Source organism: Pseudophryne corroboree, chromosome 1 (genome assembly GCF_028390025.1).
Source record: "Pseudophryne corroboree isolate aPseCor3 chromosome 1, aPseCor3.hap2, whole genome shotgun sequence".
NCBI classification, from domain to species: Eukaryota; Metazoa; Chordata; class Amphibia; order Anura; family Myobatrachidae; genus Pseudophryne; species Pseudophryne corroboree.
The window spans coordinates 19225913-19241102 of NC_086444.1; the positions used below are offsets into that span (position 1 = coordinate 19225913).

The 15190-nt window shown below is 46.5% G+C and overlaps 1 protein-coding gene across 2 annotated transcripts in view; it reads right to left on the bottom strand.

Annotated features, from left to right (window-relative positions):
• Window positions 1-366: 366 nt before the first annotated feature.
• Window positions 367-15190, bottom strand: part of LOC135053840 (C-C motif chemokine 21a-like) — a 131666-nt gene continuing 116842 nt past the window's right edge. The window contains exons 1-4 of one of the 2 annotated variants that reach the window (XM_063957508.1): window positions 14913-15012; window positions 10340-10460; window positions 9677-9836; window positions 1676-1782 (exon numbers count right to left, since the gene is read on the bottom strand). In XM_063957508.1, the coding sequence (XP_063813578.1) occupies window positions 9689-9836; window positions 10340-10460; window positions 14913-15009 (366 nt within the window). In that variant the 5' untranslated portion in view covers window positions 15010-15012 and the 3' untranslated portion in view covers window positions 1676-1782; window positions 9677-9688. Of the gene's footprint in view, window positions 1783-9676; window positions 9837-10339; window positions 10461-14912; window positions 15013-15190 lie in introns of those variants that run through there. The other variant, XM_063957509.1, reaches the window with a different exon arrangement.

A 15190-nucleotide genomic window follows, 5' to 3' on the forward strand; every position in this document is an offset into this window, starting at 1 on the left:
AAGTATCTGTGTAGTAACACTAAGAAGAAATAATCTGTGTACTAACAGTAGGAAGAAATTATCTGTGCAATAACAGTAGGAAGGAAGTATCTGTGTAGTAACAGTAGGGAGGAAGTATTGGTGTAGTAATGGTAGGATGAAAGTATCTGTGTAGTAATGGTAGGAAGAAAGTGTCTGTGTAGTAACAGTAGGAAGAAAGTGTCTGTGTAGTAACAGTAGGAAGGAAGTATCTGTAGTAACAGCAGGGAGGAAGTATTGGTGTACTAATGGTAGGATGAAAGTATCTGTGTAGTAATGGTTGGAAGAAAGTTTCTGTGTAGTAAGAATAGGAAGAAAGTATCTGTGTAGTAACAGTAGGGAGAAAGTATCTATATAGTAACAGTAGGTAGAAAGTATCTATATAGTAACAGCAGGGAGAAAGTATCTGTGTAGTAACAGTAGGAAGAAAGTATCTGTGTAGTAACGGTAGGAAGAAGGTGTCTGTGTAGTAAGAATAAGAAGAAAGTATCTGTGTAGTAACAGTAGGGAGAAAGTATCTGTATAGTAACAGTAGGAAGAAAGTGTCTGTGTAGTAACAGTAGGAAGGAAGTATCTGTAGTAACAGCAGGGAGGAAGTATTGGTGTACTAATGGTAGGAAGAAAGTATCTGTGTAGTAATGGTTGGAAGAAAGTATCTGTGTAGTAAGAATAGGAAGAAAGTATCTGTGTAGTAACAGTAGGGAGAAAGTATCTATATAGTAACAGTAGGTAGAAAGTATCTGTGTAGTAACATCAGGGAGAAAGTATCTATGTAGTAACAGTAGGAAGAAAGTATCTGTGTAGTAACGGTAGGAAGAAGGTATCTGTGTAGTAAGAATAAGAAGAAAGTATCTGTGTAGTAACAGTAGGGAGAAAGTATCTGTATAGTAACAGTAGGTAGAAACTATCTGTGTAGTAACAGTAGGAAGGAAGTATCTGTGTAGTAACGGTAGTAAGAAAGTATCTGTGTAGTAACAGTAGTAAGAAAGTATCTGTGTAGTAACGGTAGTAAGAAAGTATCTGTGTAGCAACGGTAGTAAGAAAGTATCTGCGTAGTAACAGTAGGAAGAAAGTATCTGTGTAGTAACAGTAGTAAGAAAGTATCTGTGTAGTAACAGCAGGGAGAAAGTATCTGTGTAGTAACAGTAGGGAGAAAGTATCTGTGTAGTAACAGTAGGAAGAAAGTATCTGTGTAGTAACGGTAGGAAGAAGGTATCTGTGTAGTAACGGTAGGAAGAAGGTATCTGTGTAGTAAGAATAAGAAGAAAGTATCTGTGTAGTAACAGTAGGGAGAAAGTATTTGTATAGTAACAGTAGGTAGAAACTATTTGTGTAGTAACAGTAGGAAGGAAGTATCTGTGTAGTAACGGTAGTAAGAAAGTATCTGTGTAGTAACAGTAGGAAGAAAGTAAGTATCTGTGTAGTAACGGTAGGAAGAAAGTATCTGTGTAGCAACAGTAGGAAGAAAGTATCTGTGTAGTAACAGTAGGAAGAAAGTATCTGTGTAGTAACAGTAGTAAGAAAGTATCTGTGTAGTAACAGTAGGGAGAAAGTATCTGTGTAGTAACGGTAGGATGAAAGTATCTGTGTAGTAAGAAAGTATCTGTGTAGTAACAGTAAGAAGTTATCCTGTCATTCACTGTACAGAGTATGCAGTATTAGTGGCTCTGGCTGTACAGGGTCCATCTCTTCAGCTTCTCCTTTCTGGGCAGATATAAAATTTGTTTTGGATGTGTCTGCGCTCTGTGTGACACTCACATGGACCTACAATGAGAATGCAGAGACGTCAGTGAGCTATAGCACATAGGCAGCGCGCACAGAGTACCGTATACAGGATTACCACACTTACAGTATACCGCAGCCACAACATGCAATGTGCTAATACTGTGCCATCTCCAACACTGTATCTCAGGGATTTCAATGGCCTGGGCTAGAACTATATATATACTGTATATGTGTGTATATATATATATATATATATATATATATATATATTAAAAAATTGAGAAAAAAAGAGCGCCTAATAGTGTCAGTGAGAAAAAAACAACAACCTTTGTGGGGTCAGGTGTAGTGATGAATAAAACCAGCAATTTAGCTTATAAACTTTCTGGTAGATGACTCTTAGGAGCAGGACATGTAAAAGAGAGATAAAAACAACATAGTGTGTACTGTTTTTGAGTTATCACAGAGGCTTAGAAAATAGGAACTATGCTGGTTCCAATTTTTGATAGAAAAACAGTAAACAATTTAATAAACACAGTCCTGCCACAAATGCAGGTCACAAATGCATACAATTAGAATAAAGACATTAAAAAACATATAAAAAAAATATATAGCAGCTTGTCTGTTCGTAAGTGTAGGTATTAACCGTACAAGATAAATGTATATAGCCAGCTTATCTGTCCGCATATGTAGAATCCAAGATTTTTAAAAGGATAAGTAGGCAGAAATTCTATCCATAAGTGTAGGTAGCAAACGTACAAGATTAAAAATTAGAAACAGCTTATCTGTCCACGAGTGGGGAAGTTCAGGGGATGAGCACCAAGTACCTGTCCCAACGCGTTTCGTTGAGGACTTCAAGGGGATATTCACTCCCAACATGACGCTCTCCAGGATTTTGCCCCTCCTGGAGAGCATCATGTTGGGAGTGAATATCCCCTTGAAAAAGTCCTCATGCTAGGACAAAACGCGTTGGGACAGGTACTTGGTGCTCATCCCCTGAACTTCCCCACTCGTGGACAGATAAACTGTTTCTAATTTTTAATCTTGTACGTTTGCTACCTACACTTATGGATAGAAAACTTACATTCTAAAAGGGGGGGCGTAAAATACGTGCCTGAGATCTGTGCCTGAGTGTGAAGCTGCAAGATGTAGTGTAAGATCCCCCTCGTACTGTACTTGCCAACTGTCCCTGACTGTCAGGAGACTCCTGAAATAGCAGCAATCTCCCTGACTCCCTGACTGTATAGCAATCTCCCTGATTGGCATTGGGGAGCCTGGTAGGGAGTGTTGAGTATACTTCTAGGGATTGGCCTTTTGGCTAAGATCAAGTGTAGTACCAGGTCATATGCTGGAGAACTGGAGAAGCCCCTGGTGGAGAATGGAGTACCACCTGGTCTGGATAGAGGGCCGTCAGCTTGAAGCCCAATGTGCTATGTGCCCCTGGGGTCTCCTCAGCCAGGGGTGCCTGAAAATGCCCTGGTGACGGACCACACGATGCACTAGACTAGACACTTCACTTTTCGGGATGCACCTTTTCTCTTTTGCCCTGGCCTTTTGGATATGTTTTTCTTCTCCCTGGTCTTCTAGCTGAGGCTTATTTACTTATTTATTCAAGTGTGTTTGCACTTTTTTTGCACCTTTCACCACATCTTTTTATGTTTTTCGTGTGTGTGTCACATGTTTTGATGGGGTTTTGGTGAGACCCTTATGGGCCACCCTCTCCCCTAGTTGCTGAGGATCTCTCCTTCTGGGGAGATATGAAGATTTTGTTCCCCAAGGGGAAGCTTCGGCCAACCCTGGGGGAGAAAGGGTCAACCCCAACCTGTGAGGCAGAGGGAATCCTGGAGACATTTGCCTCTTAAGGGGCCTTTTGGCTCCGGGATCTGGGTTTCATTTCTAGGGGTCCCTCTGAGCTCCGGCAAGGGGGTACACAAATGTGCCCCCTAATGTACATGCAGGTTGCTGTTATTAAAGATTTCATACCACAGATTATACAAGTGATGCAGACTCCTGGCATTAGCAGATGGGATAATATTCTATATTTCTCTTACATCCTAGAGGATGCTGGGGTCCACATTGGTACCATGGGGTATAGACAGGTCCACTAGGAGCCATTGGCACTTTAAGAGTTTGAGAGTGTGGGCTGGCTCCTCCCTCTATGCCCCTCCTACCAGACTCAGTTTAGAAAATGTGCCCGGAGGAGCCGGTCACAGCTAGGGGAGCTCTACAGAGCTTCTTTAGTAAAAGTTATTTATAGAGTTTATTATTTTACAGGGAGGCTGCTGTCAACAGCCTCCCTGCTTCGTGGGACTAAGGGGGGGGAGTAGTTTCCACCCTTCGGGATCTGAGCCACTGTCTCCGCTGACTGGACACTGAGCTCCTGTGGGGATCGAACGTTCCCTGCCACAGGGGATCGCTCACCCCGGCAGCATGTCGCCACCCCCTTACAGAGCCAGAAGATCAGTGGCGAGTCAGTCACCGGCCCCCTAGCAAGCAGGGAGCCGGTGTGAAGATGGCGGCAACAGGGTATGGAGCGCAGTACTAACTGCGCTCCGGGGCTCAACGGTACATAGTGCAGCATTGTGAGGGGCACCCTGAGCCAGCGCCTACACCCTACACTGATCTCTAAAGCCTGTCAGGGTCCCAGGATCACTGCCAGCACTAATCCTCAGGCCAGTATAATCTCATGAAGAGCGGGAAGACAGCGCCATTAAGGGGGCGGAGCTTCTCCTCGGAGCGGACCCAGCAGCGTTCAGCGCCATTTTCCTGCCTGCAGAAACGCTGTCAGTGAAGAGCAGTCTCTCCAGAGCAACTCCAGCTATCTCTTACGGTACCAGGGGGTTGTAAAAGGGGGGGAGGCTGTGTAAGGACTGTGTAACCTATTAAGGTGCACAGTCAGCGCTGGTTGGGGTCTCCCTATACCTTGAAAGCACTGTGTGTGGGTTGGCTCTAATCTCTGTGTCTCTCTTGCCATTCTTGGGGGTGAAACTCTGTCTTCCCACCCGTGTGTGTGTGTGTGTGTGTGTGTGTGTGTGTGTGTGTGTGTGTGTGTGTGGAGTGTCTGTGGTCTCCATTAGCTATGTCCAGGGACACTGTGTCATATGCTGCAGAGGATATGTCCTCTCAGGATGATCCCATTCCATGTAATCAGGATTGCACTGTTTTAGCGCAGATACCAGCAAGGGAGCCTGAATGGTTATCCTCTATCAAATCTATGATTTCTCAGATTTCTACTAGGGTTGCACAGAATGAATCTGCAACTCAGGCTTTACAGAACTCTATGGCAGTTTGGTCCAGTTCTGTTACCTCAGGGCCCCCCTCTGTAGGTTCCCACAAACGTGCTCTTGCCCAGATTATGCAGGATGACACGGATACCGACTCTGAGACTATGACACGGCAGATGGTGATGGGGATGTGCTCGGGGGGGCCGCAACTCTTGCTAAAGGGGTGCAGTTGATGATAGAGGCTATCAGGGATGTGTTGAATATTGCAGATACAACACCTGAGCAGGTTGAGGAGGCTTACTTCACTGACAATAAGAAAGCCTCGCTAACCTTCCCTGCATCCAAAGAATGAAATGCTATTTTATAAAAAGCATGGGAAAACCCGGAAAAAAAATTCCAGATCCGATAGGAAAAAATGGGAAAACCCACCCATAGTGGACGCGTCTGTATCCAGACTCTCGAAAAAGGTGGTTTTACTTGTTCCAGGATCTACCGCAGGGATGGGGAACCTTCGGCTCTCCAGCTGTTGTTGAACTACACATCCCAGCATGCCCTGCAACAGTTTTAGCATGGCCAAATAGCAAAACTGTAGCAAGGCATACTGGTATGTGTAGTTTAACAACAGCTGGAGGGCCAAAGGTTCCCCATCCCTGATCTACCGCCTTAAAAAAGCTTGCTGATCGCAAGATTGATAATACGCACAAATCCATATACACGGCTTCAGGGGCGGTTCTACGTCCCACTATTGCCTGTGCATGGATTACCAAAGCTATAGTAAAGTGGTCAGGCACATTATTTGAGGATTTGGATACAATGGATAAAAGTGACGTTGAATTGTTTTTGCGTAACATTCAGGATTCTGCAGGATTTATGGTGGAATCCATGAAAGACCTGGCTGCAGGAATATCTTCCATGGCTGTCTCAGCTCGCCGAGGCCTATGGCTGTGCCAGTGGTCTGCTGACGCGGAATCCAGGAGAGGTGTGGAAACCCTACCCTACACAGGCCAGGCTCTCTTTGGGGAAGCGTTCGATGCGTGGATCTCCACAGCTACAGCGGGTAAGTCACCTTTTCTTTCCTCAGCTGCACCTGCTACGAAGAAACCTTTTTCTTCAGCTGCATCACAGTCCTTTCGGGTTGCTTAACCAAGAAAGGCCAAACTGTCCAACACCTTCTTTAGAGGAGGTCGACCAAAATCCAAGAAACCTGCTGCTGCGGGTTCCCAGGAACAGAAGCCTGCTTCAGATACGCCAAAGTCCTCAGCGTGACGGTGGACCGCGCGGCCTGGAGGTAGGGCCGGTGGGGCCGAGACTGAGACATTTCAGTCAAGTCTGGGTGTCTTCCGGCCTGGATTCCTGGGTACAAAATATTGTGTCCCAGGGGTACCGGCTGGAATTTCAAGATCTCTCTCCTCACCGGTTCTTCAAATCAGTCTAGCCAGCTTTGCCAGCAGACAGGGCTATCCTACAGGGAGCCATCCAGAAGTTGGTGGAGGCACAGGTTATTGTACCAGTTCCTCCCCCAGATACAAAACAAAGGTTACTATTCGAACCTTTTTGTGGTACCGAAACCGGATGGTTTGGTCAGGCCCATTCTGAATTTAAAATCACTAAACCCCTTTCTGAGGGAGTTCAAGTTTAAGATGGAGTTTCTAAGGGCGGTGATATGAGGTCTGGAGGAGGAGGAATTCCTGGTATCCCTGGATATCAAGGATGCGTACCTCCACATTCCGATTTGGCCGCTGCATCAAGCTTATCTCCGATTCTCACTGTTAGACTGTCATTTTCAATTCCAGGCCCTGCCATTCGGCCTCTCCACAGCACAGAGGGTATTCAGCAAGGTGATGGCGGAAATGATGGTTCTCCTCTGCAGACAGGGGGTGAACATAATTCCATATCTGGAGGATCTGCTGATAAAAGCATCGTCCAAGGAGAAGCTATTACAGTCCATAGCTCTCACGACCCAGCTTCTCAGGGAACATGGTTGGATCCTGAATCTTCCAAAATCACATTTGGAACCAACCAGGAGGTTGTCATTTCTGGGAATGATCCTCGACACGGAAGTGCTGAGGGTGTTTCTTCCAGAGGAAAAAGCGTTGGTGATACAAACAATGGCCTGGGATGTCCTGAAACCAGCCCGGGTGTTGGTTCATCAATGCATTCGCCTTCTGGGGAAGATGGTTGCCTCTTACGAGGCTCTGCAGTACTGGAGATTTCATGCTCGGTCCTTCCAACTGGATCTCCTGGACAGATGATGGTCGGGATCTCATCTACACATGCACCAGAGAATACGTCTGTCGCCAAAGGCCAGGATCTCACTCCTCTGGTGGCTGCAATTACCTCACCTTCTGGAGGGCCGCAGGTTCGGGATTCAGGACTGGATCCTTCTAGCCACGGATGCAAGTCTCCGGGTCTGGGGCGCAGTCACTCAAGGGGAGACTTTCCAAGGAAGGTGGTCAAGTCTGGAAGCCGGCCTGCCGATAAACATTCTGGAACTAAGAGCCGTCTACAACGGTCTTCTCCAAGCGGCCCATCTTCTGAGAAATTGGGCCATTCAAGTGCAGTCGGACAATGTAACGACAGCGGCTTACATAAACCGACAGGGCAGAACGAAGAGCAGAGCTGCAATGTCAGAGGTAACAAGAATCATCCTCTGGGCGGAAAAACACGCGTTGGCGCTGTCCGCAATCTTCATTCCGGGAGTAGACAACTGGGAAGCGGACTTCCTCAGCAGACACAATCTCCATCCAGGAGAGTGGGGTCTCCATCCGGAGGTGTTCAAGGAGGTAACAGATCTTTGGGGCGTAAAGAAGCTTTGGAGATATTGTTCCAGGTCCAGGGACCCACAAAAACAGTGGCGGTGGATGCCCTAGTGACTCCGTGGGTGTTCCAGTCGGTGTACGTGTTTCCTTCACTTCCACTCATTCCAAGAGTTCTAAAACTCATAAGGAGAACAAGAGTTCAGGCAATCCTCATTGCTCCGGACTGGCCAAGAAAGGCTTGGTACGCGGATCTTCTGGATCTACTGCTAGAAGAGCCAAGGCCTCTTCCTCTTCGGGAGGACCTGCTGCAGCAGGGGCCGTTCGCTTATCAAGACTTACCGCGGCTACGTTTGACGGCATAGAGGTTGAACGCCAGATATTAGCTCGGAAGGGTATTCCAAACAAGGTTATTCCTACCCTGATACAGGCTAGGAAAGGAGTAACGTCACAGCATTACCATCACATTTGGAAAAAGTATGTGTCTTGGTGTGAATCCAAGAAATTTCCTACGATGGAGTTTAAACTTGGACGATTTCTTCTCTTCCTCCAATCAGGTGTGGATATGGGCCTGAGATTAGGTTCCGTAAAGGTCCAGATTTAGGCCCTATCCATTTTCTTCCAGAAACAGTTGGCTGCCCTCCCTGAGGTTCAGACCTTTTTGAAGGGAGTTCTGCACATCCAACCTCCTTTTGTGACGCCTACGGTGCCCTGGGATCTTAACGTGGTGTTGCAGTTCCTCCAGTTGGACTGGTTTGGGCCTCTACAGGAGGTTGAGGTCAAGTTTCTCACGTGGAAGGCTTTCACTTTGTTGGCCTTAGCTTCTGCTAGACGTGTGTTGGAGTTGGGGGCTTTGTCTAGTAAAAGCCCATACTTGATCTTCCATGAAGATAGAGCTGAGCTCCGGACACGTCCGTAGTTCCTTCCGAAGGTTGTGTCGGCATTTCATATCAACCAACCTATTGTGGTGCCAGTTGCTACTGACTCCTCAGTTTCATCAAAGTCCTTGGATGTTGTAAGGGCTCTGAAATTCTTTGTGAAGAGGACTGCTCGTCACAGAAAATCGGACTCTCTGTTTGTCCTGTATGATCCCAAGAAACTTGGGTGTCCTGCTTCTAAGAAGACTATATGTCGCTGAATCAGGTTCACTATCCAGCATGCGTATTCTACGGCAGGATTGCCGTGTCCTACTTCTGTTAAGGCCCACTCTACTCGTAAGGTGGGTTCTTCCTGGGCGGCTGCCCGGGGTGTCTCGGATTTACAGCTTTGCCGAGAGGCTACTTGGTCTGGGTCGAACACATTTGCAAAGTTCTACAGGTTCGATACTTTGGCCTCTGAGGACCTGAGGTTTGGTCAATCAGTTCTGCAGGAGCCTCTGCGCTCTCCCTCCCGTTCTAGGAGCTTTGGTACATCCCCATGGTACTAATGTGGACCCCAGCATCCTCTAGGACGTAAGAGAAAATAGGATTTTAATTACCTACCGGCAAATCCTTTTCCCATAGTCCGAAGAGGATACTGGGCGCCCGCCCAGCGCTTCGTGATCCTGCAGTGGTTACTTGGTTCAGTACTGCTTAGTTCTTGGTTCAGTACTGTTTTGTTACTTGGTAAGTAATATTGGTCAGCCGTTGCTGATGTTTCAAGTTAGTTAGCTTGGTTTGCCTTGTGTGTGAGCTGGTGTGAATCTCACCATTATCTGTGTATTTCCTTCTCTCGAAGATGTCCGTCTCCTCAGGCACAGTTTCTAGACTAAGTATGGTAGGAGGGGCATAGAGGGAGGAGCCAGCCCACACTCTCAAACTCTTAAAGTGCCAATGGCTCCTAGTGGACCCGTCTATACCCCCATGGTACTAATGTGGACCCCAGCATCCTCTACGGACTACGAGAAAAGGATTTACCGGTAGGTAATTTAAATCCTATTTTAACATTATTATAAGTGTGACGCTTTGTTGTGTATACCTCGGCTCACACTTATTTTGCTTTCCTTGCTCTCCCATCGATCTTGTCTTTCTTTCCATCATCTCTTTTCATCTTCTCCAGTTTCTTGATCAGTCTATTAACCCACGGCATGCCAGGGGTAGAACACAGATTTGTTGGGGGCTTCGTATTTGTAGAGAACCTGGAAAATAGCAATCAGTAGGTATCAAAATTCATTTACATACTGTATGTACAGTGACGCAGTCATGGCCGGTACCGGATCCGCCACCAAACCCTGGATTTCCGGCTGATTATATAACGTACGTAGGTTTTATTTACTAGATACATACATATGATCAGATATCTGCCACTAGTTTAGTTCCTATAGATACCCATAACTAATGAGGTGATAAACCCAACATATATTATTTGCGTTGGCTGAAATGGGACCCAAATTTGCAAATAGCAGAAAACGTAATCATATATGTTCATTTTTCTGTGCGCACTTCTTTTTCTAATTTACTCTATATCAGCCCCCAAAGTCTGTAGGGTGTGATAGGACAGCGCAGTAATCCCCCCACTGTAACCCACCACAGAAAACATCCCACACACACACGCACTACATAGACTGGCGAATGGGATAGCATGTGATATACATAGAGGTGTACACATACGTCTGCAATGTATAATATAGGAATTACTTACACCACGGCTGGTATGGGGCATCCTCTGTACGCTGTTTGTATCTTATATCCCACCACGACGCTGAACGGGATGCGCTTGTTACTGGTCTGGAGACAGCAGTCAGCCGCAGTGTGACCGGTACCTGGAAAATGTAACAAGATGGGAAAGTGGCCGCTGATAAACCTGAGCCGCCCAATCTCTGATTATCCATTATCCACATAAGAACCACAATAGCACCTAATGAGGCCCTATTTATGAATATCAGTAGTGTGCTCTTTACTCCAAACACAGCAGCAAGGCCGAGTGCTGCACATATGCCGCTGTAGTGGCGATGTGTGCTGCGTTCTCTCTCTAGGGGGTCTATAAATCATTACGTTCTTACCTAATGTGATCTGGGTGTGATATTATCTATGTGGGCTGCAGCTGTTGTCAGGAATAGAGGAATCTGCTGCAATCACTATACCTGCCATGTACCTTCCCTATAACTGCTCTATACTGGCCACATACCTTCCCTATAACTGCTCTATACTGGCCACATACCTTCCCTATAACTGCTCTATACTGGCCACATACCTTCCCTATAACTGCTCTATACTGGCCACATACCTTCCCTATAACTGCTCTATACTGGCCACATACCTTCCCTATAACTGCTCTATACTGGCCACATACCTTCCCTATAACTGCTCTATACTGGCCACATACCTTCCCTATAACTGCTCTATACTGGCCACATACCTTCCCTATTACTGCTCTATACTGGCCACATATCTTCCCTATAACTGCTCTATACTGGCCACATACCTTCCCTATAACTGCTCTATACTGGCCACATACCTTCCCTATAACTGCTCTATACTGGCCACATACCTTCCCTATAACTGCTCTATACTGGCCACATACCTTCCCTATAACTGCTCTATACTGGCCACATACCTTCCCTATAACTGCTCTATACTGGCCACATACCTTCCCTATAACTGCTCTATACTGGCCACATACCTTCCCTATAACTGCTCTATACTGGCAACATACCTTCCTTATAACTGCTCTATGCCTGGCAACATACCTTCCCTGTAACTGCTCTATGCTGGCCACATACCTTCCCTATAACTGCTCTATACTGGCCACATACCTTCCCTGTAACTGCTCTATACTGGCCACATACCTTCCCTATATCTGCTCTATACTGGCCACATACCTTCTCTATAACTGCTCTATGCCTGGCCACATACCTTTCCTGTAACTGCTCTATACTGGCCACATACCTTCCCTATAACTGCTCTATGCCGGCCACATACCTTCCCTATAACTGCTCTATGCTGGCCACATACCTTCCCTGTAACTGCTCTATACTGGCCACATACCTTCCCTATATCTGCTCTATACTGGCCACATACCTTCTCTATAACTGCTCTATGCCTGGCCACATACCTTTCCTGTAACTGCTCTATACTGGCCACATACCTTCCCTATAACTGCTCTATGCCGGCCACATACCTTCCCTATAACTGCTCTATACTGGCCACATACCTTCCCTATAACTGCTCTATACTGGCCACATACCTTCCCTATAACTGCTCTATGCCGGCCACATACCTTCCCTATAACTGCTCTATGCCGGCCACATACCTTCCCTATAACTGCTCTATACTGGCCACATACCTTCCCTGTAACTGCTCTATACCGGCCACATACCTTCCCTATAACTGCTCTATGCCGGCCACATACCTTCCCTATAACTGCTCTATGCCGGCCACATACCTTCCCTATAACTGCTCTATGCCGGCCACATACCTTCCCTATAACTGCTCTATGCCGCCCACATACCTTCCCTATATCTGCTCTATACTGGCCACATACCTTCCCTATAACTGCTCTATACTGGCCACATACCTTCCCTATAACTGCTCTATGCCAGCCACATACCTTCCCTATAACTGCTCTATGCCGGCCACATACCTTCCCTATAACTGCTCTATGCCGGCCACATACCTTCCCTATAACTGCTCTATGCTGGCCACATACCTTCCCTATAACTGCTCTATGCCTGGCCACATACCTTCCCTATAACTGCTCTATACTGGCCACATACCTTCCCTATAACTGCTCTATACTGGCCACATACCTTCCCTATAACTGCTCTATACTGGCCACATACCTTCCCTATAACTGCTCTATACTGGCCACATACCTTCCCTATAACTGCTCTATACTGGCCACATACCTTCCCTATAACTGCTCTATACTGGCCACATACCTTCCCTATAACTGCTCTATACTGGCCACATACCTTCCCTATAACTGCTCTATGCCTCGCCACATACCTTCCCTATAACTGCTCTATACTGGCCACATACCTTCCCTATATCTGCTCTATACTGGCCACATACCTTCCCTATAACTGCTCTATACTGGCCACATACCTTCCCTGTAACTGCTCTATACTGGCCACATACCTTCCCTATAACTGCTCTATACTGGCCACATACCTTCCCTATATCTGCTCTATACTGGCCACATACCTTCCCTATAACTGCTCTATACTGGCCACATACCTTCCCTATAACTGCTCTATACTGGCCACATACCTTCCCTATAACTGCTCTATGCCGGCCACATACCTTCCCTATATCTGCTCTATACTGGCCACATACCTTCCCTATAACTGCTCTATGCCGGCCACATACCTTCCCTATATCTGCTCTATACTGGCCACATACCTTCCCTATAACTGCTCTATACTGGCCACATACCTTCCCTATAACTGCTCTATACTGGCCACATACCTTCCCTATAACTGCTCTATACTGGCCACATACCTTCCCTATAACTGCTCTATACTGGCCACATACCTTCCCTATAACTGCTCTATACTGGCCACATACCTTCCCTATAACTGCTCTATACTGGCCACATACCTTCCCTATAACTGCTCTATACTGGCCACATACCTTCCCTATAACTGCTCTATACTGGCCACATACCTTCCCTATAACTGCTCTATACTGGCCACATACCTTCCCTATATCTGCTCTATACTGGCCACATACCTTCCCTATAACTGCTCTATGCCGGCCACATACCTTCCCTATAACTGCTCTATACTGGCCACATACCTTCCCTAAAACTGCTCTATACTGGCCACATACCTTCCCTATTACTGCTCTATACTGGCCACATACCTTCCCTATAACTGCTCTATACTGGCCACATACCTTCCCTATAACTGCTCTATGCCGGCCACATACCTTCCCTATATCTGCTCTATACTGGCCACATACCTTCCCTATAACTGCTCTATACTGGCCACATACCTTCCCTATAACTGCTCTATACTGGCCACATACCTTCCCTATAACTGCTCTATACTGGCCACATACCTTCCCTATAACTGCTCTATACTGGCCACATACCTTCCCTATAACTGCTCTATACTGGCCACATACCTTCCCTATATCTGCTCTATACTGGCCACATACCTTCCCTATAACTGCTCTATACTGGCCACATACCTTCCCTATATCTGCTCTATACTGGCCACATACCTTCCCTATAACTGCTCTATACTGGCCACATACCTTCCCTATAACTGCTCTATACTGGCCACATACCTTCCCTATAACTGCTCTATACTGGCCACATACCTTCCCTATTACTGCTCTATACTGGCCACATACCTTCCCTATAACTGCTCTATACTGGCCACATACCTTCCCTATAACTGCTCTATGCCGGCCACATACCTTCCCTATATCTGCTCTATACTGGCCACATACCTTCCCTATAACTGCTCTATACTGGCCACATACCTTCCCTATAACTGCTCTATACTGGCCACATACCTTCCCTATAACTGCTCTATACTGGCGACATACCTTCCCTATAACTGCTCTATACTGGCCACATACCTTCCCTATAACTGCTCTATACTGGCCACATACCTTCCCTATATCTGCTCTATACTGGCCACATACCTTCCCTATAACTGCTCTATACTGGCCACATACCTTCCCTATAACTGCTCTATACTGGCCACATACCTTCCCTATAACTGCTCTATGCCGGCCACATACCTTCCCTATAACTGCTCTATGCCGGCCACGTTGGCGTTTCTACCTCTGTATATCCCGCAGTCCCACCCACGTGCCTGCGACATTTACCCTACATGCGAGCCCCCTCTGAGCCGCCTCCTCCCCCAGCTACGCAGCGTGTGCTGTGCTAACATCACTAGACTTGTCCGCATAATACACTCGCATGCAGCTGAGTCGCCCCAGGTGTGTGCACTGTGTATAACAACATAGTTAATGAAAGAGGTTGTGTAATTAGCTGCAGATGGTTTGTAGTGTGATTTTGTTACCAGGAAGGCTGTGCAGCTATTGCGCTTTATATTATAATATATCGGCAGAAAATGATGGTCCAGTTCTGCATGGTGCATCCTCAGCTCATTGATCACCGCCTGGTTCACCAAGGACACAGGCAGAATGCAGCGGGTCATATGGTCAGCCGAGAAGGTTACAGGCTGCCGTCTCTCCTATACTATATCACTCCAGGACCAGGGAAGACCATTGCCGACCCTCCCCACCCCACTCACCACCTATTCTAGAGATTGCCACCTGGGTGAAGGTTTCGCCTTGGTTTTGCCTTGTAAGTGATTGCCCCATTACACCTCCGGCCATGGCGGAAGCCATTACATCCCGTCGCTTGCGTTGTTTTAGATGATGGAATAAATCATGTTAAATACATCGGGGCAGATTTATCAACAAGTGATTTTCTTGTTATCACTCTTTATCAATGATTAATGGTGCTCCGGCCAATCAGCTCCTATTATTTTTCAAACACATGACAGTCAGGAGCTGATTGGCTGGAGCA